Consider the following 26,676-nt stretch of genomic DNA (forward strand, 5'->3'; position numbering starts at 1 on the left):
ATATGACTTAAACTAAATATTTTCAAAAGTAATCATTTATGCAAATATTTACTCAATTTAGTTCATATTTATTATAACAGTTATAATTATTATTATACTAATCCTTTAAGAAGACAGGTATATTTAGGTATCATTTTAAATATATATCAAACACAAATTATTTACTTTCTTTACTGTCCATGTGAAGAACGTAAATAATCTGTTTTTAAGTTTGAATATCTATGCAGATAGGTGAGTGAAAGAGAGTTAAAAGCAGAGTGTAGCTCTATTAACGTAGCTGATTTAAGATTTTTGTGGATCTATAGGAATAATAAACGATACAGATTATATTCGCACATGTCTGCTTGACACATCGTTGAAATCATTGAAATGAATATTTAGTGTTTTCATATATTACAAAATACATAACATTCATTTCTCAAATATTGATATAAAAAAAGGAAAAGACAACACAAGTTCATTTTATTTTATATATATTAATTAGATTTTATTTCCAAACTTCATTCTTAATATATGATATTTTTCACAGTTATGTTATGTTTTGTTTAAATGTCAATGTTTGGTGTAAACTTCGTTAATGCCACATCTTCTATTCATCTAGCAATGTTAGTTTCATAAAGCTATAAACAATGTCAGGATCCGGCTTTGTTGTAGGGCATTAAGCTTGGGACATCTGCCATTTTTACATCAACATTTATTATCACAATTTCAAAGGAAGATTTTAAGTCTGATGTCCAAACTATCCTATCTTCTTCGTCCCATTTTCAACATCAGTTTTTGCATGTCTGACAAACTGGTACCTGTCACCATTGTCTTTCCTAACATTTTTGTCATCAGGTCCAAGTTGTCTAGTCCGGCAACACCTGCAATGTTTCAAAAAACATGTTTAAAGTTTTTTTAGTTATAAACAAGGTCCGTAATTATAAAATCAAAACGTGTAAGTTGATGGAATAAGAGAGAGATATATCGTTAAGTTATACCAACGTTGTGTAAAAACTATATGGTGACCATCTTCTTTTTATGATAAAAGAAGAAGATTCAAGGCAACGATAGGGCGCATTGGTAGACACACCTTTATTTCGTGCAATTATAGGACCAAATTAATCGCATCACGTGACCATTTCTATATAGATATAGATGAGCCTCCATAAAGATAAAATATGAAAAACAAGATCAACAAGGAAAGGCGGCGTTCAATGAACGCAACCCCCATATGACCCAGCAACACGAACCAACGGCAAGGAGCCCAGGCGGACCCCAAACATAAAAAGGACAGGGCAACGACACGTTAATCATTAAATTATAAATAATTTGTAACTGATTAGGAATTCAAAGAAAATAATAATAGGCCCACAAAGGGGAAGGGGACAGAAGACCGGGAAGGGGGGGGGGGGTTAATCAAAGAAATAAAAACTAGAGGCAATGGGGAAGATACTTACCGTAGACGAGAAAACAACAAGGGACACAAGCAAGTGTCACCAAAACAGTATGAAACAACAAATCATATCGTACTTACTTTGTCTCTTGAATCTTGGATTTTCGGTGTGATCTGGTTCTGAAAAATATCAATATTGAAATAACTTAAGTTTTGAATGCATCAGCACTGTCAATAACATTTGACTTATTCACTATATGATAAATCATGTGCGAATGTGCGCTGTGTGTATTTGGTATTGGTGTTTTGTTGTCCGTGATTTTGTTCTGTCGTTATAAGATTTGTCTTTAAAGGTTTACAGATTATCACTATGAATAATGCTGGAAATATAGCATTACGAAATGAACTGCTTGCTAACTTTAACTTAGTCTTGTCATATGAATTTTAAGTACCACAAAATGCTATCTACTATTTATTAAATTACCGGTATGTACGTCTGACATTTACAAGTAAGAATTAAAGTCTTTTTAAAAAAACTATTACAAAAAAAATGAAACCAAAGGGATTTTTTATTTCAGTTCAGATTTAAATAAAAAAGGGATTCATTAATATTTTAAGATCAGTTTAAAAGTTTTAAAATTGTCTGACCATTTCCAAAATTTATAATGTCTTGTAACGGAGCAATTTTGAACAAACGGAAAACTAGTTCTTATTAATATTTAAAAATAAGTTCAGAGAAACCATTGACCACAAAAGTTGTAACGATGAACAATAAATCTACGACATCATTATTGCTTTTGTTTTTACTTTGTTCAAATATAATCAAACGTTTCCTCGTGTGCTATAGAAAATGAAAAAATAAAAATCTCTTACCATGTAAAGCAATATATTGTAGAAGACGTTGATTGTCTTTTAGTAGATTGTACATTTGTTTCTCTAGAATGTATGTTGATAACTCTTGATCACGATCATTGATATTTTCTGAGTCTATTTCAGTGTTCTCAACAGCAGATGTTTTATGAATAAGAAGACAAATGGCAAATAATACGTAGGTTGTCATTATTGAAACAGAATGTTTTCCCATTTTGAATATCAGCAGCTGAAGTCTTCCTTGGTTAACACTACAACGTAAAGTAAGAAATATATCAAATACGGGTGATATTTGCCAGAAATATTTTTTAACACAAAAATATAAATTTTGTAGTTGTAATATATAGTGCGTGTTTAATTAGTTTAACTTTATAGGTTCAAATATGTTTTCTTCATTTCCCCAGAATGTCCATCAGAACTATAACGATGTCAAGTTTTAATAAATGAATTGATTTTTATATGATTTAAGTTTTTAAATAAATCACTTTTTTAATTCATTTAGTTATCTTTTTTCTAAGCTTTTGAGCCATGCATTCAAACAGTCGCGTGATGACTCAATAACTGTATTACACGGACGAGATGAACACTTAAGTTGAAATACCGCTCGGTTTTAAGCTTGTGCAATATTTCAAAATTCCTTATAGGATTCGAACGGACAAACATGTAGAGTACCCATGCATTTTTCATGGCCCCATTCTTAGATGATCTAACATAACTTGATTCAAACACTTAATGATGACTTTGTTTTGTAAACAAAAAAATAAATAGTTTGAGAATTGTAACATAATCTCCCATGTCATCTGATATTTGTAATACCTTCGTTTTCTTATGAATCTTGTCTAAATGCTTTTTTGTTTGATTTCAGCTTAAACATTTTGGCTGACAAAACAAGACAATGTTATGTGATTATTTATTATCAATTTATAAAACCTTATTTGATTTATACTCTTTATCTATCAAGAGGTTATCTTTGCATTTTAATTCATGCAGCAAAATAGTCTTATTCAATAATTTTATTCGTCCGACCCGTATATGTTGGATATTTTTTAATAAGAAAACAATGTTATTTTATACTTTACGACACTATTTAAGTAAACTTAAAAAGTAAAAAATTAATAAAGTGGAAGTCTTAATAATATGCCAAGCAGCCAAATTATTGCTAAAAAATAACTAAGCAATTCCCTTACCTTTATCTATACCAGCAGTGAACCACAAAACACTTGTCACTTTGTTCTTTGACGACTTTTCACCAATCTGTGACCATTTGTTGCTACTTATATACTTGAATACTCCCCTGTACACTAATCACAAACAGGGTCCGACGGCAATCTTTTAAAGAAAAAACATCAAGCTTTTATGACGTCACGTGGTCCTGTCTTATGAAATATTAGGAAATTAAAATGGAAACTTGGGCAAAGAAGGATATTATCATGCAAATTAACTGAAATTACACGAATTTATTTATCCTGTGCTTGGGTGGTGATTAATTAACTTCATTTCAAGTTTTCCATTTATAGATAAAATGTTATCAAATGGTAATTAGGTCGTAGCTCAGACAAAGAAATTGTACCAAAATATATAATAAAAGGCAGTTTTTGTTTTATTTGGAAAATATTTATATACTCGTATATTATCATAGGTTGTTGTTTTGTTGTTTTTGTTATGCCCCCACAAAGTGGGGAGCATATAGCGTTGCACTTGTCCGTCCGTCCGTACGTCCGTCTGTACGTCCCGAAATCTTGTGAACGCAACTCCTCTTAAACCGGATGGCAGATTTTGCTTAAACTTCCAAGGATGAACAACCTTAATGTGTAGATGGTAGTAAAGGAAGAAGGAATTATCGCTGCGACCAAATTTAACAGAATTATGGCCCTTTGTTGATTTTTTCACTATATACTATGTAGAAATTTTGTGAACGCAACTCCTCTTAAACCGTATGGCAGATTTTGCTTAAAATTCCAGGGATGAACAACCTTAATGTGTAGATGGTAGTAAAGGAACGAATTTTTGCTGCGAATTATGGCCCTTTGTTGATTTTTTCACTATATACCATATAAAAATTTTGTGAACGCAACTCCTCTAAAACCGGATGGCAGATTTTGCTTAAACTTCCATTTGACAGCCTTTGTATAAAATATATTATTTTAGTTTAGTTTAAACATATTTTAGTCATAAACATACACAGTACATAATATACAATCATTCAATATATACAATGATGAAATGGATTAGAACGAAAGATATAAAATCTTATATAGTTCTTCTCCGACTCTATTTTGAATTAACAACAAAGTGATGGCATCAATCTACTGAGACAATGTGTATGAATTCATATACATATATTAGATATACATATGTTAAAGAAAAAAAAACTTAAGGATACATACATATTCAGACATATATAATAAATTGGGGGAATTAGTTGTAATTATAACGTTATCCTAGCACATTAAGAACTGACTTGCTTTGGCTGGTTCTGGAGAATACAAATTTAATGGTAAAAAAACGACTGTTATAATGAGTACAAGATGTTTCAATAAATCATGTTTCGAACCTCTTACTTAGTTTGATATATTTATGAACTGCAGAAAATATAATCTCATTTGCTTCAATTGATTTGGATTCCGTTCCGAACAAGATGATCTCTAATGAAGGAGCTATAATATTTGATACTGTATTAAACAGAATACGTCTTATGTTATCAAATCTTTGACATTCATAAAAATAGTGTTAGGTTGACTCAATTTCACCACACTGACAAAGGGGCGATTGAACAATATTCTTTAAAAATAAATGTTGATTGAGAGAGCTGCAATTTCTCCGGAGTCGCGTGTGAAGTATTTGATATTTCCTGTCACCGTAATAGAATAAAGAATTGCTTTTGCTACTTCCTTGATTTAGGAGAGACTTAAAGTTGTTTAATGAGTTTGCATTTCTTACATTGAGTGGTAACTCATTCCATTCTTTTAATGTTGAAGGAACAAAAGAATTAGCGTATAGAGAAGTTCTTGTAGGTATAATTTGGAGATTTGTTGAGTTACGAAGATTATACTGACTTGTTTCACCTACTGTATTAGGAACAAGATTACACAGATATTCAGGAGAAATCCCATTTACCATCTTAAAGAATAAAATTAATTTATGTTTACGACGGCGCTCAGCAAGACTTTCCCAGCATATTTCGTGATAGAGCTCCGATATGGAAACAAGTTTAGTGCATCCACTTACAATTCTTGCAGCATCATGCTGTATCTTTTCGAGTTCTTCCTTTTCATAGTTTGAACAGTTGTCCCAAACTACATCAGAATATTCTAAAACTGGTCGAATAAAAGCAAAATATATAACCTCCAATGATCTACGATCAAGCAAATACTTAAGACGTCTCATAACATTTATTCGTGACCAAGCCTTGTTTTTGATGTAAGAAATATGTTCATGCCAGGAAGCATCTTCTGAAAGAAAACAGCCCAGATGTTTGTGAGATTCAACCACAGGGATGCTTACATTAGACATAGACAATGGAGGATGGTGTGGTTTATTCATCTTTTTAGAAATTACCATTGACTCAGATTTATTAGGATTGAATTGCACGAGCCAATTGTTAGCCCAGTTTGATATCTTTTCAATATCTAATTGCATTTGAGTTGCTGTTTCTACTGGAGATTTAACAATCATATACAAACTTGTATCATCTGCAAAAAGATTAATTTTTGAATTCATATCTGTAACAATATCATTTATAAAGATAAGGTACAAGAGTGGTCCTAAAGCTACAGTCTCACTTACATCCCGGCAGAGCCCCGGCAGAGCCCCGGTAGACGTCCGGGGTGATCCGGGAACGACCGGAGTACGTCCGGGAACAACCGGGGTACATCCGTAACTCTGCCGGCAACGTCCTGGATGATCCGGGATGATCCGGGAACATCCGGCATTCGACCCCGGATGGAATAAAATATTTAATATCACCGGGGTGGTCCGGGATGATCCGGGAAGGTATAGCTTTGCCGGCTTCATCCTTAGCTCTGCCGGGAACGACCGGGATTATACCGGGAAAGCACCGTAGCTCTGCCGGCAGAAATCGGGGATGATCCGGGGTATGATATAGCCGGTAGAGCTACGGTAGAGCTACGGTAGAGCCCCGGTATATGCCGACAGAGCCCCGGTAACTACAGGCAGAGCCCCGGATGATAAAGGTAGAGCTACGGTTGATCCGGTAGAGCCCCGGTAGAGCCCCGGCAAAGCCCAGATTATTTCATAAGAATAAGGACAATTTGCAATGATTGAACTTGTTTGTATTAAAAGTCTTCCCATTTCCCTTCTATCCAGTATGGAATAAGGATTTTTCAGGAAATCATCATGAATTACTATTCTGGAACAATAGATATTATATTAAATAAAAATTATGTATCAAAGTTATCATTTTTGGCCGTTTTCAATCCACCGGGGTTCTACCGGTGCTCTGCCTGGATCGTCCTGGGCTCTGCCGGGGCTCTGCCTGGATCAACCGGGGCTCTGCCTGGGTCAACCGGGGCTCTTCCGGCGTCATCCGGGAACGACCGGGGAAGCACCGGCATGAACCGTAGCTTCACCTGGGCTCTGCCTGGATGATCCGGAGCGCATCCTGGGTGGTTAGTAGGGAACTACCGTAGTGCTGCCGGGGTAAGTGTGACCGCAACAATAATTTCATCCCGGATCGTCCCGGATCATCCCGGTAACTTACCGGGATGGTCCTGGGCTTTGCCGGGAGTAAGTGAGACCGAGGCTTAAGATAGATCCCTGAGGGACTCCAGCCTCCATATTGGTAAGATCTGAAGTACTTCCAGGTAAAACCACACGCTGCTGTCTATCAGTGAGGTAAATAGAAAACCAATTAATAAGATTTCCTCTTATTCCTGCATGATAAAGTTTAGAAAGAAGCCCCTTATGCCACACCTTATCAAAAGCTTTACTTATATCAAAAAATACAACTCTTACTTCAAGGCCTTCATCTAAAGCTTTAGTAAAAGTATCATACAAAAAGACAAGCTGATTTACTGTAGAATTGCCTGGAATAAAACCCGATTGAAATGGAGTAAAAAACTTTGAGCGATTAAGGAAATTAAATACATGCTTAAATACGATTCGTTCAAAAACCTTTTCTATTGTTGATAACAAGGATACAGGCCTGTAATTTGACACAAGTGAACGATCTCCTTTTTTATAAACTGCACATACATTAGCAATTTTCCAAGATGATGGAACATAACAATTTTGAAAACTCGAATTAAATAATTCACAAAGAGGTAATTTTACTTGTTCAACGGACTCCTTTAGAAGTCTGTTATCAACACCATCAGGTCCTGAAGCTTTTCCAATTTTAAGACATTTTATTGCATCTTCAACTTCAGAGGTGGAAATTGTAATTGACTCCAATGATTGAGGATTAGCTGAAGCAGATGATAAGATAGGGACTTCTTTGTCAGAGCCAGTAATTAATGATTGTCTTGTAAAATAAGTATTCAAAATATTTGACTTTTTTCTGTCATCATAGACAAGTTCATTTAAAACATCATCACTTAAATATATTATTTTGAAATGAATCGACAACATTAATAATATACAGGACTCATTAATTCCTTTGCAACTGCAGAATAAAAAGTTCCACATAAAAATCTTACAAACAGATATGCATGCTCTTGTTTACGAGCACATCTGCACAGTGGGGGCATCCGTGTTCTTTGGACACAGTTCTAGTTTATGATGTTGTTGTTGTTTATGTTGTTGTTGTTTATGTTGTTGTTGTTGTTGTTGTTGTTGTTGTTAATAATGATGATGTTGTTGTGTATACGTGCATGCGTGCATGAGAGCGTGCGTGCGTGTTTGGTTTTTTTTCTTCTAAACACTCTATGATGCATTGTTAAAACTTGACACTCTGGATGTTTATGGTGATAATGTGTTGGCTACGCGTCCCGAAATGAGCATACATGTATGCGCAATTTAACCACTTTCTATTGTTGGTCGCTTTCCTCTAAATATAAATAATATCATTCAATAAATGACATTTCTCATTTAAAGGAAAATTAACAACGATTATAAAGTAGGTGTGTAATAGAGGGAGATTCAAATTTCTTTCATTTGTACAGCAGTTACAAAATTCTCTAACGTCACTCTTTCCTGAAATTGACTCAACATATCCACACAAATATTTCTCGAAAGTGCAACCAATCGTCCACACCCCATAGCACCGGCTGATGCAGAATTAAACATGTACACTAAATGGTAAAATTTTAAAATTAGAAACATCCTCAAATGTGTTTATACGGTAGTTATAATGGAACATTCAATGTGACACGTAAGTGCAATTCCAAGTAAAAAACGGGAAAAAAAACAATGGGCGAAACTAAATTAAAATGGAACTTTGAAAGGAAATCAGATGGTATGAAGCTTGCAAAGCACAGACAAGCTATCAACAGACAAATTTAAACACCAGGCACTATGACTATATCCTTGGGGTGTATAAGATTTTCGAGAAAGAAAAGTGGAACCAGCCAATCAGAATAAAAGCTAAATTGAAGGAAGTAAAAATACCATTAACACATCAATGATGACGCGCTGAAAGATCCTCAAGAATCAGAAATATAGCCCACCTGATTGTATTTGAATAAATCAGATTAAAATAAAGGTGAATACATTGTAGTTCGAAATGGTGGTGCTGCAGTAATTGCAAACTAGTTCCCTTCAATTCAGAAGTGAAGAAATAAGATAAATTGGTATACGTGTTTTATCATTTAGTAATTAAACATTTTACCATAAAATACTTTAGAAGTCAATACTTTAAATTGACTTCTAACATTTATAATAAAGTCGTCAGCCTAATATTACACTTATATGAACCAAACTCAGTTGCGACTTAACAAGTCTGCACAATGCAATTGGTGTAACATAGACCCTTGACATTATCTATTTCTCAACGTTATAAAGTAAATGAAACAAAACTGACGAATTATTGTGTCATTTTTATAGATGTTTCTCAAACTTTAGGGTGATGCCTAATCTCGACTAACAGTCAGATAATGACTAAGATGTAAATTATTTCATTTGAAAATAGTTACCGTTAAATAACTATTTTGTCATTGTTCACAATATCACACCAGCACATGTTAAATTGTATTCTATAAAATGAAATTAATTTCACGCAAGATCAGATTGATGTTTAGAAGAATATAAAGTTCACGTTTGTAATAGCACTGATATCAGTTACATATAAAAGCTAATTTACAACGATGTAAAAGTTATAGTGTGGTATTGTGAAACGACCAATTAATAGCAGATACTTAATATATATTCGCCATTTTGCGTTGGCGGGGAAAAAAGATCTGAAAGAAATTCAAGTGTTGTGGTGTTTCAATATTTTTCGCGCTTTATTTGCCTTATATACATATTACGCGAAATTATTCACATCAAACTTGACTAATAATCACGAGTTTTACTTTTTCAGCATACTTTTTAAAAGTAGACAAAATATAAGTTATTCTTTTTAACAAAAAGGACCTGATGTGTTAGGGATGAATTGGAAATACAAATAATAATTTTCTCAAACAACCTTAAAAATATCTGCAGCACAATGCCCTGTGTTACACTAGGGTCAACTTCGCTAGTTAAAGTACAAAAGTCAATGTTTAACATATTAGTTAACTTTAAAACGAGTGAATACTGTTTCGCTCAAAGTTATGTTTTACCACTTTTCTACAGATATTGTTCTTATATGATTAATAAGGACCTCAGAATCTCAGATTGTGGTGCTAGATTTCTTACGATAGGAATACTAAAACAACAATACATTGAGATATTTTAAATTCTATCACATAACAAATGGTATGAGCTTTATCTTGATGACATCATCATGCTATTTTAAATTCTATTATACGTTAAAATGGCAAATTTAATTCAAAAATTACAGAATTGTGGTTTGGACTTATTATTTGGAGATGTTTAAATTGTGTCAATTGTCATTTTTCAAAATTAAAAGTAATATCTATCTAAAGTAAAAAATAATAAAATGTTTAATGCATCAATTTTAATCGCATGAATATGCAATAAAATGAAACGTGAAGCTTCCTTTAGAGTAATATAAGTATTAATTATATCTTGTAAGTTAACGAATAAAAAAGAGTTCATTCCCTCAGTCGTTTGAAGCCTTTTGTTCTCGGTCACTGTGATCTTTTACGGGTTAATCTATTACAGCAATAAACAAATCACCAGGCAGCCATATCATAGCAAATGAGTTTACGAGTTCAGGATGCAGTTATGGCTTCATATCGTATCACTTATCATTTATAATACAAAGGAGAACAATCTGTCTAAATTGTATGATTTTTCAGAAAGTAATACCATTTTTGTAAAATTATTCACTTTTTGTTAACTTTTTTTATTTTTTCTAGTTTAAAAAATGTAAAAAGGCATGTCATTACATTGACATATAGATAGAATAAGTCACGACATAGTTTGTTCTTAGCACATTTATTTTTTCTGCGTTATGCTTTAGGGAGAAATGAGAAATCTAACATCTTTTGATATATATTTATATTTATTTTTTTGTGGGTTGGTGTTTTGTTGTTTGTTTGTGTGTGGGAGGGGGGGGTGCGCGCGTGTGTGCGTGCGTGTTTTTTATGGTTTTTTAGGGGGTGTGGGGTATCGTTGTTGTTGTTTTCTCTGTTTTCACAGTGTTTAAAATTTGTCTTGGTGTAAAAGATGTTAGTGTGGTTGTTTTTGAGAGTCTAAATGTTATTTTTTTCGACCGACCCATTTTTTTATAGATCATATTGAAAATGATGTGTGGCAGATGTATAATTTGTTCTGTACTTCTACTTATTATTGTTATAGTTTCTGATCCTTCATTGATGTCAATTCTTAATTGTGTGGCAATTGCTTTGTGCTAAGGTCATGAGAGATGCTGCTTCCATTATTTTCATATCTCATTATCAGACTCAATAAAACCGAGGCATTTCCATCACTTTTTTCTTTCTTTTTTTTATTTCGGTATATGGTTTCTAGTTTGCTTGAGGGATTTCCCTTTTGATAGGTTTAAAGTTGTTACCAAAATGTTTGCAAGATAAATGAATTTGTATGACATATAAAAAAAGTTAGAATATCCATCTTTCTAAATTTTGGATGGGAAACTTTAACAAAAAAATGAAATGAGTTTTGAACTACACATCTGAATCTATTTTTCTTAAATAATCATATGCCTCTGAAATGTTCTGACACAAGTTTAATGAAAAACGGCCCGTGACACTTTCATTGCACGTTCTGACTGTGATTTTGAACATACTCCTTATTTCATCTGATAAGGTTTTAGAGCAGTCTATTATATATTCATGAAAACAACTTGAGGCTCTCAGAAGTTCTATAAAATGCCAATCAAAAACGAACGTTTGACATTAAATGCGTTATTTTCATATGGCGTATAACATTATACAACTGTTCAGAGTAGTAAAGCGCTAACAAATGATATAATATTTATGGAGAGAAGTCTAGCGTTAGCCTAAAAAAGGCATTTTATACAATATTTTGTTAATTTATTCAAGACACAGTATAAAACTATTTTAGAACTCTTAAAGACAGAAGACGTAAAACAAAACCAAAACTAAAAGATATGTATTCTAACGCAATAATAATTTTTTTTTATGTTTGTTTCAATTTCAAAAGAACGCCTAGAATAAATAAAAAGTAATATAAAAAACATTCTTATAATGCAAAATGATTATTCGTAACTTGAGACATTCTGTGTTTTCCAATAAAGTGGCATTATGCCCCTCCAAAGGTATATAATAGATGAACAAGTGATAGTCAAAATGTTAACAATTTGCCGGGGGCGGTATTTTTATATCTTAGGCAGATTTATATGTTGTCATAAAAAATGAATAGCAAGTTTTTGTCAATTTAAGTCAACTTTTTGAAATAAAATGTCAATTCAGTTGAATTTGACAATTACAATATGAGCATAATATCAGCTTAATATTTCTATTTGGTAAAAGTATCTTAACAGTAGGATGCTTTTCTTTAGGTATGTATCTTTTTAAATAAGTAAATAAGGTACCCACACAATCCTCGGTTTAGGTTTAAGAACCTTGTGCTTGACAAAAGAATATTTTTTCAGAATAAGCTTTATTTAAAAGAAAAATAAAAAAAATCTTTCTTATTATAAGATGACTGACCTTATCTTGCTTAAAGTGGAAAACAGTATAATTCTAACATAATCTAATATTGTAATACATTAATATAAAGCAAACATATATAGAAGCCCGGTTATAGAATACCAAAAGATGTGACAATATTATTATACAATGACATAAAGGCCTCATTCAAAGACAGACGGTAGATGTCAAACAGTGTGATTACACACACTTGTCATTTTTCTCGTGTTTAAAGCTACGTTAGATATTTTCGTAAAATTGTATGCTACAAAAATGATAGTCCTAACACGTTGAAGTTGTATATTTTTGTATCAATTAAAACAAAAGGAATACTAGCAGCATAACAATCTCAATTAAAATTATCCAAGAACATAATTGATATTCGCAGTAAAAACGACTTATGCATTTATACAGATGAGTCATTGTGTTCATTTGTCCTTTTTCTAGTTCATATTACGAACATAGTATGTCCGATTACAAGAAAAAGATAGAGAATAGTTATTCTTATTTGTATGCACTTGTGTTTCGCATATTTGAATTTTATTTGAACTGTCAACTAATAGCATTATCATAAATTATGAAATATCTGTAAATTTGCACAAAAATGTATCACAAAGAGCACTCTCCTTGTCAAAGTGTGACATTATTTTTTCATCTTTTATTTTTATATTGATTATCAACTCCAAAGTATTAAATAAAATGTCGTCATAGTTCTGACGCTATTGACGCAAGCAATCGTTGCTTAGCCTTTCGTATATACAAAGCATACTGTGTAACATCTTTCAAATCATAATATGTAACAACCTTGTTATAATACAAAACCAAAATATATCCATTACACTTTTCCCTCAAGCCGATCACGGAAAATGAACTTTCAAGAACATACAATAACAATATGAATGTTCAAAATTATTGTCTATGCTTATTTAAGAACATAAACAGTAAATACATAATTTAATATTATTATAATATGAATCTTCAGGATGGTTTGCATTTGATAAAATTGATGAACATCTTTAAACATCTTAAAAAATATTTCAATTTTATCAAATGAGATAATATACCTACAGTATTTTTTGCAATTATACGCATACAAAGTTCAAATAAAGGTCAAACGCCCCTATAAATGATAATAAGCAGTGATTATATAAATCACACAATATACTAAAGCGATAAATTAAAATTCTATTTCCAGATTAAGAGTCGTATATCTTCTAGATGTGGCACAAATGCCGTATCATTACAACCGCAAAATATAGGTCTGTAATGCTAAAATTAGAGGCAATGATATAACGTCTCGGTGTCATATCTATGGAATCAAGGTCATAAATTTCCATATCTAAATTCTCTTTGAAATAATGCATATACGTTTTTATGACATTATGTCTAAACTGATCAAGTGAAATCATCTGGTCTAAAACAAGCTAAGACAGATTCAATCAAAGTGTTTAAATCACCAATATGTTAATCGGTCAAACCACGACCTAACTATATCGATAAAAAGGTGACACTAAATAAACATTTTCTCTTTTTTTTCTGTACAGAGATATACATGTAGTTGGCTTGTATATTACACTTATTATTTATACACCTACCGTTATTACATAAAACAAGCGAAGGATAGTAGGAAATTGATAATTAGTTTTAAGTATATTCAGTATGATTTATTAAAACTTGTGAGCTGGAGCATGCATAGAATTGCACTTTCCTAACTTTAATATTCTTACAATTGTTGAGATAAATAGTGCAAGAATGTCCACTATTTCCACTACAATACTGAACAGATACAGAGGTATATGTATCAAGGTTATTTGACATAAAATTAAGGTTTGTGTGATTTTTTTTTTCAATTTGAAGCCTGGGAAAGATTTTTCAAATTTCTGTTGAAAGACCGAATTACCGCTTGAACAAAATCTGTGTCATCATTTCTCAATTGTCAATTTCGTTTACAGCGTACTCGTCATTTTTCTGTTGTTTTTCATCAAAATGACTGTTTGCTTAAATGATAATGTTTAAACTAAAAGTTTAACAATTGTGTTGTATTTTTAAGCCTTTTAAAAAGAACGGTTCGTTAATATTAAAACTTATGTCAATACATCCGCCCGTCGGGAATGGTTTTCAATTTTATCAGGTGATAAAACAGTATTAAAAGTCTCAAATGATTTCCTTTCCCCTAAATGAACTGTCACATTGGATAAAAACTCTGCATTAGGTCAGATTCATTTGTAGAAGTTTATTAATTTTCTCCCTGTTAAACAAAACGAGAAAAAAAGCTCGTTCACTCACTTAGATAGTGTGATTGATAAATTCCAAATCAATCTAATTTTTAATTTACATGTATAATATAAATCTGTAATCATTCCATTTAAATCTTTAAAACAATCATTTTATAGCATGTTGCTTATTGTTGAGGAATAACTGACACAAAGGCATAAAATCACTATAAATGCATTAGTTAATGAAAGTTTTAAGGCATATTTACAAAATATAGAATACCAAACATGTTTTCTATACGAAATAATAGAATTATAAAAAGTATAGGTGTTTTCTATCTTTAATTTAGTAAACCTGCGTCACTATGTCACTATGATGCATAACATCAAAGAACACACAAGTATATCAGTTTTGGCCTTTTTTTTTGGGGGGGGGGGGGGTAAAAATGACAATATGCTTATTTTTCCTTGTCGAGCTAAATTTTTTTTCTATTTAAAAAGATTGACAATTATAATTATCATTGATCTATTATTGATAATGAAACATTGTGTTGAATGTCGAATACTGCTGAAATAAATGCTAAAGTCGTGGGATATTTTACTTCCATTATCGTACATAATCAAACTCATTTAAAGTATGCAATTTCCATCTCTTGTTTTTGTTTTCATTTCACTCGTGGGTTTTCATTTCGTTTGAAATGTATCCCTTTTTCCTGATTTCGAACGTGTAAATATTGAACAAGTGTTGTCTTGTTTAACACTTGTTCTTCAATGTTATTTTTTTGTAAACTTTCAATGTTGATTAAGTGTTTTACAATGTAAAGAGGTTAGGAATGTAAGAACTAAATATTGTTTTTTCAGTAAATATTGAACAAGAGGTTTTTAGTATATTCTTATTGAATCTATCTTTTATACACATGTGTCTTATAACATATTGAGAAAAATACAACAACTGTTATATCGTGGTACTCAAATTAATAAATTAAAACATTCTAAAATTTAATGTAATTATGCAATTACCTAATGTATTTTAAACAGCTCGTTTCTTAAATGTTAGTTTAGATTAACGTGTCTCTACAACTGATGAAAATGATAAAAATTTATAATATTGCTTCTAATCATTTGATAGATTTACAAATACTTTGCCAATTTGTATGAACTGATTTTAATATCTTACCAAAAGAAGTAGATAAACCTTTTAAATTTTGGTTCGGTATCTTTAACAAAGACTAAAACTAATATCTAAACTACTCATCTGAAGATATTTTTCTTAAAAAATTATATGCATTTGAAATGCGATTGTGATACTATAATAATAAAATAATAATAAATGATGCATGACTCTATCTCTGCACGGTTTGACTGTGATTCTGCACACATTCCTTATTTCATCTGATTACGTTGTAAAGAGTCTATTATATATTCATGAAAACAACTTGAAGCTCTCTGAAGCTCTATAAAATGCCAATCAAAAACAACCGTTTGACATTAAATACGTTGTTTTTCATATGGCGTATAATATTATATAACTGCTAAGCGTAATAAAGCGCTATCAAATCATTAAATATTTATGAACTGAAGTCTAGCGCTATTCTAGAAATGGCATTTAGTGATACACTTAACCAATTCCAGAAGCAGCGTCATACCTTTTTACAACTCTTAAAAAATAGGAGGTAAAGCAAAAAAAACAAGAGGTAAACAAAAGAGATATTATTTAGTCAAATTATAAATTTTAGTTAACAATAAAAAAGATGTTTTTCAATTTCCAAATAAAAGTCTAAAAAAACTTGAAATATTCAAAATTATGTCAAAATACACCGGCACTGAAATAAAATGTAACTGTTCTAACCTAAGACACTCTCTATTATGTAATATAATTTCATTTGGTAAAATGATCTTAACAGGGCATATGTTATACTTTGTTGGCGTATTCCTATTTATAATTAAGTAAATGGCAGGTATTTTCATAATGGCAGTGAACATGCAGTGGACTTTACAATAGCAATCAGGAAAAAAATGATCTAAAAACCTTGCACTTAATGAAAGCTTGCAACAAATGCAAATTTAATAAAGACTTTAGTACAAACTGTAATAAAGTGAAAAACATTACTACAAGGTCATTACATTCAGTAGTCCAATTATAGAATGTTAACAGAAAAGTTTTAATATATTTATAGACTGAAAAAGGTCCAATTTAAAGGCAGACAATGGAAATCATGCGTAGATTATACGCCACTGTCAATTTCTCTCTTTAAGAAATTTCCATCTAGTTGAATGCTACAAAAGTGAAAGTCCTAGCAAATCTGTCGCAGTTTTTATAATTTCTGTAGAAATACCAAGTTACCGGTTGAACAAAATCTGTGTCATCTTATCTGAATTGTCAAACTCGTTTAAAACATACTCGTCATTTTTTCTGTTGTTTTTCATCAAAAGAAGTGTTTGCTTGAATTATAATGTTCTAACTAAAAGATTAACAATTATGTGGTATTTTCAAGCCTGTCAAAAGGAATAGTTGATAATAAAACTTATGTCAATACTTCCGCCCCCGTCGGAAATGAAATTTCAATTTCACCAGGTGATAAAACAGTGTTAAAAGTCCCAAATTATTTCCTTTCCACTAAATGAACTGTCACATTGGATCAAAACTCTTCATTAGTTCCGATTCATTTGTAGAAGTTTATTTCTTTTCTCCCTGTTAAATGAAACGGGGAAAAAGCTCTGTAAATCATTGAGATATTTTGAGAGATGAACTCCAAATCAATTTAATTTATACTAAGAAACTGTTGTCATTCAATTAAAATCTTTTAACAGATCATGTTCAAACATATGACAGCGATACATTTGCTTATTGTTTGGGAATACGAGAAATCAGTAGTTAAAGAAAACATCACAACATAATCACAAAATATAAAATTCCGAAAATGTTTTCTTAAAAAAATTATGAAATTATAAAAAGGACAGGTTTTTTTCTATCTTATTTCTTTAAACTGGATGAATAGCCGTTCATTTACTTTAATTAACCTGCTTGACACTATGATCGTACATTGCATAAATGTGAAAGAACTCATAATGGTGTCAGTTTAGGCCTTATTCGGGACTAAAGTGCCATTATGCTTATTTTTTCTTTTATGCAAACGTTTTGTTTTATTTTGCTACATTTATTTACTTTAACTTTGTTGTGTTCCACTTTGACAGCTGGGGGGCGACCTATAATGCGTCATCAGAATTACAGCCATCATTTATCCCCGCGTGATCGTTAGAAGCGACTAAATGGATTAGCTTATGCATCCCTTAGCTCCAGCAATTGTAGATTTGCCCCTGGTGTTGCTTTAAAACATCCGAGGTAAGCCAAAATCATCTTTCCTTTTTCGCCGCCATATGACCATATTTGTTGGTGTGCTGTAAAACTTTACAAACAAACTGTTTTGTGTTTATAATTGTCATGTTACCTATTAAACATTTTTATAACGAATTTATAAGAGACAAAAAAATATTAAGTAAAATTTCTTCAACTGACAGCAGCCGTGTTTATAGTGAGACACATCTAATAAAAATACTAGCACACTTGCTTATTAGAGGCTGCTCCCCACGTCCCCGCTTTTGTACATGCTTATTTTCAAAACTACAAAAAAATCAGAATATCACTAAGAATTAAAGCATAGTAACAAAACCGCATGCGCATTAGGGTCCGTTAAAAAAGTTAATATAACAGTCATGTGTGCCGTTACAAACTTGCATTATTATTGAATCATTTTCAATTTTCTTGCACGCTTTTGTTTGGATATTCGAGCAGGCGTTTATATACATTTTCTTGACGCTTCTCTTTTGTTTTTGAATTCACTTGGTATAAAACATAGAGAAAGAACGAATTGCAGTGAATGATTCGTTAACAGATGAAAATGATCGATTCACTCATTGCCATAGATGGACATAATTGATTTAAATAAAGAAATGCACAGTGACCGTTTGTCTTTACATTAGTTGATATTTTTTCAAACGTTTTTTGTTGTTGTTCTTTTTGTGGTTTTTTTTTTGTGATTCTATAATTTTTATACACTTTTTAGGCTCGTTGGTTTTCTTTCGCTCGACATATCTCCCTTTTTCCTGATTTCGAACAAGCGTTTTCCAAAGAATGTGTAAATGTTGAACAAGTTTGCCTGGTCAGTGTTTGTAAACTTTGTCAATGTAAAGCAGTTATTTTGCAATATGTTAATTTTAAACAAGTTAAAATCAAGTCTTTTAATGAAAAAAGGTTGATCAAGTTTTGTTAGTAAATTCTTTTGGAATCTATTATTTTATTATTTAAGAATTATTAGGAAAAATACACAAATATTGATTAAAACATTCCAAAATTAAAATTAATGTTATTATGCAATTAAAGAATTTATTTCATATATCTCAGTTCCTTAATGCTAATTTTTATAAACATGTCTCAATTGATAATAATGAGAAAATGATATAACATTTAATCTAATTATTTGACAGATTTACAAATACTTACCAAACAAATAAATTTGTATGAAATACTTTTAATATCATACCAAATAAAGTTGTATCACTTTTTTTAAATTTCGGTTCTAAACTACTCTTTTCTTCAAACATTATATGCTTTTGAAATCCGAGTGTGATACTACAGTAGTAATAAATGACGAGTGACACTTTCATTGCGCTACACGTTTTGACTGTGATTATAAACAAAGTCTAATATATATTCATGAAAACAACTTGAGGCACTCTGAAGTTTTATAAAATACCAATAAAAAAACAACCATTTGACATTAAATACGTTGTGTTCATATGGCGTAAAACTGCTAAGAGTAATAAAGCGATATTAAATCATTAAATATTAATGAACAGAGGTCTAGTGCTTTCCTAGAAATGGCAGTTTATACTGTATTTAGTTACAACAGATACACTTAACCAATTCAAGAAACAGCGTCATACCATTTTAAAGTACAAACTGTAATAAAGTGTGCTACATTACTACAAGGTCATAACATTTAAAAGTCAAAATATAAAATACTTAAATAAATGACCATATAGTTATAGAATGAAAAAGGTCCCATTTAAAGGCAGGCGATGGAAATCAACATAGATTAAACACCTCTGTTATTTTCTATTTTCTCTTTTTTTGAAATTTCCGTCTAGTTGTATGCTACAAAAGTGATAGTCCCTGCAAATTTGTCACATTTTAGTCATATATTTATCTAATGCATAACGGTGTATCAATTTAAATAAAAGGAATACTTACAAATACACAAAATGATGCCTGGAATGGCTTAAAAGTTAAATTAAAATCATCAAAGAGATTTAATGAACCATAACCCTAGTTGAACGATTAGGGCATTTAAAGAGATCATTTATTTCATTCTTGTTAATTTTATTATCGCGAACATATAATGTCTTTTCACGAGGACATAGATAGATATGTTATTTGATTTTCGTAGAAGTAAAAAGGTGTTCGGAGATAAAAAAATAACATAAAGAAAGTGAATGATCCATTTGTGTTTTAGTAACTTTGGTATATCTGATTCCAACTTAAACTTTGAATTTACGTCATTAATGTCAAGAAGTGTGTTGAATTTATTGACTGTTTATAAATTTTCAAAACAGAAGTATCACAAAGGAGTTATTTTTATCTTTTCAACTAACCCTCTCTATTTGAAATTTGCAGGCTTTCTTTCACAAAAATGGTGAAATCTTCAGGTTGGTTTAAAATTGATATAATTGATTTACATCTTGCAACAATATTACTTTTTTTAACAATGGGCTATTAAATGAGATAATATATCTACAGTATACTTTTGCACTTATACAAAGTTCAAATAAAGGACAAACACATATATAAATGATAATAAATTGTGGTTATATAAATCACACAATATACTAAAGCGGTATATTAAAATTCTATTTGCAGTCCACCATTCTATCTTAAGAGTCGTATATCAACTAGAAGTGATCATTGCAACCACAACACGTATACTTGTACATGCTGAAATTAATACTCCTTGTGGCAATGATGTAACGTTTTCTGTATCATCTGTATCTATCAATGTCCTAAATACTCTTTGAACTGATAGTGACCGTTTATGACAATGACCAAGTTGTTCAAAACTTTTGTTAACTTTAACAAGAAATTAACTTAACAGTTGTTAAATTTTAACATTTTCGTCAACTAACAAATAGCCAAAAATTGAGTTTTTCAGAGCTATGTTCGTAAGTTAACGAGCCGTTAAAGTGCTTAACGTTTAGTTAACTGATTAACAAAAATAATAAATCCCATTATGCAGTGTGTTACTTTCCTTTACAAAAAACAAAATGGCCGATCACTCTCCAATTCAATAAAAAATACTTAAAAAGTCAGCTTATGTAAACAGTTTGTAAAATACAGCCAAGTCATATACTAACAGAAAATGAAAACTCATAACATTTGATAAGTCTTTTTTTCGAGTTAAACAAAGTGTAGTACCTATATACAGTATAGATCTACCAGTATACATAAAAACTATGAATATCTTGACTGAATTTGAGTTTTTTACATGGGCAAACATATCTAATGTTCTTTTAAAATTAATTTACCTGCATATTCTTTGTGTAATGCCAGTATAATATGCTGGTTACTTTGTGATCACTGTGCATTTTATTTGTAGACTTCACCAGACTTAATCCTAATTCCATTGTCAGCAATTTTCTGTTCCATTAACGGTAAAATTAATTCACCCCTGCAGCTGAATAAATTTTGTTGTTAAATCTTTGTTAAAGCAGATGTTTTAACAAAACGATAACGCTATTTTTTCTGAACAACTGATTTTTTAACAAGGATATTTACCAAAAAAATAACAACACTTTGTTAACTTAACACATCTCTTTCGTTGTTAACAATGTTTTGAACAACAGGATTGCTTAACAACAAAATTTAACGCAGAATTTAACAATATTTTGTTAATTTAACAATGATTTCAACTTGGCGGCATTATGTCAAAACTTAAAAGGAGAAATTCTACTGTTAAACAAATGAAGACAAATCAAATCAAAGTGTTTAAATCACCAATGCGTTGTCATCTGCAGGACAATTTATCTAAAAACATTTTGATATAGATAACTTTCTGATATCAGAGGTACACACGAAAGAAAGAAAGAAAGAAAGAAAGAAAGAAAGACCTCGTCGTCATCAGATAAACAACAATCAGTTTAGTATCTAAAACAAAATTTACAAAGATATTTACTTATCTTTAACCATGGGTTGGTTTTACTTTATAGTTATATACTACCAGTTTTGTTATGTTAACATTACATACAATTTTTTGATGAAATTGATGACGAAACCCCCTTAAAATCATTAGTTGTGTAGTTATCGCCGGTAATTTTATATAATAATATGTAAAAATCAACATTCATTGTCATTTATATAGTAGAATAGGTCGTGCATTATATCATGTGTATCTTATACAATCATTTAACAACACTTGTTAGAAATAGCATACTAGATTCCCATGTCACGACAATTAAGGAAATATTAAAACAGGATTTTCCTATTTTTTCTAACACGTTTTTTTTCTATTTCAAATGAACATTAATGATCAACATTATTTTTGTCCAGTCACATTGCATTATTTTTCAAATTTTTGCTTAGTCTAACTTTGGTTTATGTGTACTAACTAAATAAAATAAATGGCACGATTGACCAATTGTTTTTGTTAATACGTATTTTAACACTAACCTATACAAATGTACATATTTTTTATCATTACCAACTTTATTTGAAAGCCTTTTTATCGCCCTGACCTTAAAACATTTTTGATTCTGCTTTAAAGGAAATTTTTTGACAGATTTCCATTTAAATGACTTTTTGTGACGAAGTCGAGACTAAAATTGTCAAAGTACATATCACTGTCATTTCACATTTGTTTTATAACTAGAAAATTAAGGCTTATTTTGACACAAATGTCAGATTGTTTGACGTGCTTAAAGTTTTTGATCTCATTTAGAACAACCGAATTTCAACTGCATATCAATATCATGTTTATTCCCTGCGGTCGTCTGGAGACCACAGGGTATTGGTACGCGTTTAACTTTTGAGGCATGGAGGAGACGTGACCTGTTTTCGATACATGGAGGAGCATGTGATCTGTAAACCGTACACGATTGGTTAATTGACCTTTTCGAAAACCTGTCTAAATACCGTTTGTCGGTACGTTACGGAATTACCTCTAGGGAATTAGTCAGAGTTACACCTAATTAAGAACAAAAAACTATTACGTGACATTTCTAATTTTCTATAATTATTTTACCGTTTAAGGTGGAAAAACTCGAATGATTTTTTTGAAAATTATCATTGTTTCTTTAATATATGTATCTCAAATTTTACAAACAATAAATTGTTTATACAGAAAATCTACAAAATTAAAATATTCGTAGTGGCATCTGCCGTAATAAACAGAGATATTTTCTGCGTAATCTTGTGTGTTTACTTTATTTATTTATTTTTTTTGCTTGGAATTATTCATAAAATAATAGGCCTATTTAATCATTTTCTTAAAAAGAAATAATTGTTTTATGTTCGGCCTTCTCCGGTCATCAACGGTCACCAGTTTCCAAAGACGATCGATTATTGTCAACTATATTCCTGATACAAACGTTTATTTATTCCCCTCTCCCAAAACAATGTTGAAAATAGTTAAATGAAATATCTTTATATCATTAAAAATGTTCCCCGCAGGAAACCATTTTACTTGTTTACTTATATGTTTTGGTTTATATTGAGAACTTCTTATACGGTATTCAATGTTCAACAATAGTGTGATATTTCGGAAGCATTAATCACAACAAAATTACATGAAAGTTGCAGACTCGGTTTGATTGATTCTGTACATGAGGGATAATGATAAATTGCAACATCCCTCACGCCCTCTAGCAGCGGTTTGAGCAGAAATCAATTTTCAACACTTAAAAGTGCTGAAATCAATGATCCCAAACGACCAAAGAATATAACAAAACTGAAGAGAAGTACGGGCAACTTTTAACAGATTGATACCTGCTGTTATGAAGTATAAAGATCTGGATTAGGTGTAATCCCTCAGATGCATTTATCACAACAACATTACATGGAAGTTGCAGACTCGGTTTGATTTAGTTAATACATAAGGGATAATGATAAAGTGCAACATCCCTTAAGCCCCCTAGAAGTCGTATTAAAATGATTGTTCATTAATAACAAAAAAAAGTATAAGAACACTGAAATAGTAAGGTATAAATAGTATAAAGAATATATTTTACTTTACTAACTGACTATGTTATAAATATGAAATGTGACTTACTATATTTAAATATTTGAATGATTATATTATTGTAAGTCGTACTTTGTACAAGTCTTCACATTATGTCTCAGAAACGAATAAAAAAATAAAAACATCTTCAGAAACAGCAAATATGAGTGGCTTTACTTTTAAATAATGGTTTAAAGACTGTTAGATGATTATTACCTAAGGATAGTAGCACTGAAAGATAGAGTATTTGTCTTAAAGTAGCAAAATGTAAACAAAAAAGTATTTTGACTTCCATACAATTTACTTAATCCCCATAATTGTACTAATTTCAGACGGCAACAGAAGCAAAATATGGTTCAGGTTATTGGCCAATGAGTACATTTTTGGAAACAAACAGAACACCTAAGAAATAGAAACCTTTTGAGAAATAAAAATAAAACCTGCGGCAGTTTTGATCATTAATTATAATTTTGTGACTAATAATTTAACAATTGTCTTGTATTTCAAGCCTTTCAAAAGGACCTGTCTATAAAGAATGAAACTTATGTCCATAATTGTGTCGATCGGAAATGTTATCTTAATTTTATCAGGTTATAAAACAATGCTTAAAGTCTTAAATGATTTCCTTTCCCATAAATGAACCCAGTTCAGATGAACTTGTAGAAGTTTTCTTCCTTTCTTCCTGTTAAATAAAATGAAAAAAACGCTTTTCAGAAGATGGATTTGCTATGATATTTTGAAATCAATTTAATTTATATATTAATATGATACTGTTATCATTCCATTCAGATATTTAAAACGACCATGTATAACAAACATAGCATATGGCAACGATATATTTGCTGATTGATTAGGAGTAACTGTTGAGAGCGTACAAACAATATACGATAAATACATTAGTTTATGAAAATATCAAGGCAAATTCACAAAATAAAAAATACCGAAAATGCTTTCTTAAAACTATAGAATTACAAAAACAATTATCAAAGTGTGTTTTTTTCTATCATATTCCTTATAAGTTGATGAACAATCGTTCATTCACTTTCGAAAACCAAGTAAATCTCGGTTACAATGTCACTATGATCGTCCAAAGTTATAAATTTCATTGAGCTAATCATCTAGCAACCGTATCAAAGAAGGCATAAGGATGTCAGTTATGGCTTCGTGTGGGATTAATTTGATCAGACAAACAACCTGTCTTCAACGCCAAAGAATTCTTGCTTTAATTATTATTTCAGGAGATGCAATCTGTGAACAGAAATCATTGTCGGTTTGTATTATTATCCCCCATTTTTTTGGAATATTAATTTACTATAGGCCAATGGGAATTATTCTTTCTGATAATATTAGTGTACCATGTGACTGAAAATTTTGTTCTTTTACTTTTCACAGGAAAGCGTCTTGAAAACAGTGTCCCGACAAAGTATTTGTTCGGGGTAAAGATCAATAAAGATTAATAAATATCACATAGGTTTGTGAGTAACAGCAAAACTATCATCCCTCGTAAAATACTTTTACCTTCTGTGTTTACGTTATTTTACTTGGGATAAAGTATTTTTACTGTTACTATGTGTTATTCATAAACTGTAAGCGGCTACAAAGTTTCCAAATTCTTAATTCCATTATTTTTTTTCATTTAAGCGTTCAAAAATGTTCATATATATATATGTATTTCAAGAAAGGAATAACTGGTCAAATTCCAGAAAATTGATTCATGATATTACTTTAGCGCGATAATAAAATATTTTAAAAGATATTGTAACGTAATGTCAAGTATGTTAAAATTCATTGAGGTGTTAAAATGTTACAACAAGGAAATATTGTCTCATTATATTAGAGATGCTATACGTGTCTTATAGTATGTAATAATGATTGGTGGAACGTTGTTTTCTTACCATATTCAAAGTGGTTTAAATAGGGTAGTAAAACGTATATCTTTAATTATGAGCGAAACATTTTATGTGACCATTGTATATTATAAAGAAATTGTATATTTTTGTAAAATGGTGTATTTAGAACAAATCTGGAATAAAATTTCTGTTCTTTTCTGAAAAAATGAGTCATGACAAACGTCTGTCAATTTTGTTATATTTACTTTAAAAAAACGTTGGTATTGCATTATAATTTTTGTTAGGCATAAAGTGTTAAGGAATAACTTGGCTATGATTATAAACGTATCCTCAATTATTTTGTCTGATTGAATTAAATATATTTATGAAAACAACTTGAGGGTTCCTCATGTCCAATTAAATGCCAATCAAAAACAAGCTTCCTTTTTTATGTGCAGTTTTAATACCGTGTATGATATTATATAACAGTAAAATGTAATCTACTGTTACATAGATAATGAATATTTATGAAAATAAGTCTAGTGCTAAACTTAATCAATTCAAGAGTCAGTGAAATACTTTTTATAGTACTTTGTAAGCGAGAAAATTAAATATATGCACAAATAAAGATAAAATGCAAAAATATGTAAATGCAAACGAACTTCAAAAAAAAAACTTTTAAATGTTCAATATTGTCAGCTAGGGGCTTTTTTATTTTATAAAATTTCAAATTACTTCGACTTATAGCATTGCTACCTGTTTAAGAGACATGACTGTATTTCTTGTTTCATGTGGTAGATCAATCATCTGACTTTTCACTGCCGCATTAAACTTGGACAATGAGTTGGCAATGGACAATTATTTCATCTTCGCAAGACATACAAAATGATGGACTTTTCCAGGCGTTAAAGTGGTCACTTTTAGAAAAATACAGATAAACACATAAAA

General features: G+C 30.8%; 1 protein-coding gene across 1 annotated transcript; it reads right to left on the reverse strand.

Annotated features, from left to right (window-relative positions):
* Nucleotides 1-452: 452 nt before the first annotated feature.
* Nucleotides 453-3,583, reverse strand: LOC132722675 (uncharacterized). The gene is made up of 4 exons (XM_060707196.1): nt 3,433-3,583; nt 2,249-2,496; nt 1,517-1,555; nt 453-863 (listed from the first exon to the last, which is right to left on the reverse strand). Exons 2-4 carry the CDS (start codon nt 2,457-2,459, stop codon nt 745-747), a joined length of 369 nt encoding a protein of 122 aa, XP_060563179.1. The 5' UTR covers nt 2,460-2,496; nt 3,433-3,583; the 3' UTR covers nt 453-744.
* Nucleotides 3,584-26,676: the final 23,093 nt, after the last annotated feature.

This window comes from Ruditapes philippinarum, unplaced genomic scaffold (assembly GCF_026571515.1).
Source record: "Ruditapes philippinarum isolate M1 unplaced genomic scaffold, ASM2657151v2 ctg46_1_1_1_1, whole genome shotgun sequence".
NCBI lineage: Eukaryota > Metazoa > Mollusca > Bivalvia > Venerida > Veneridae > Ruditapes > Ruditapes philippinarum.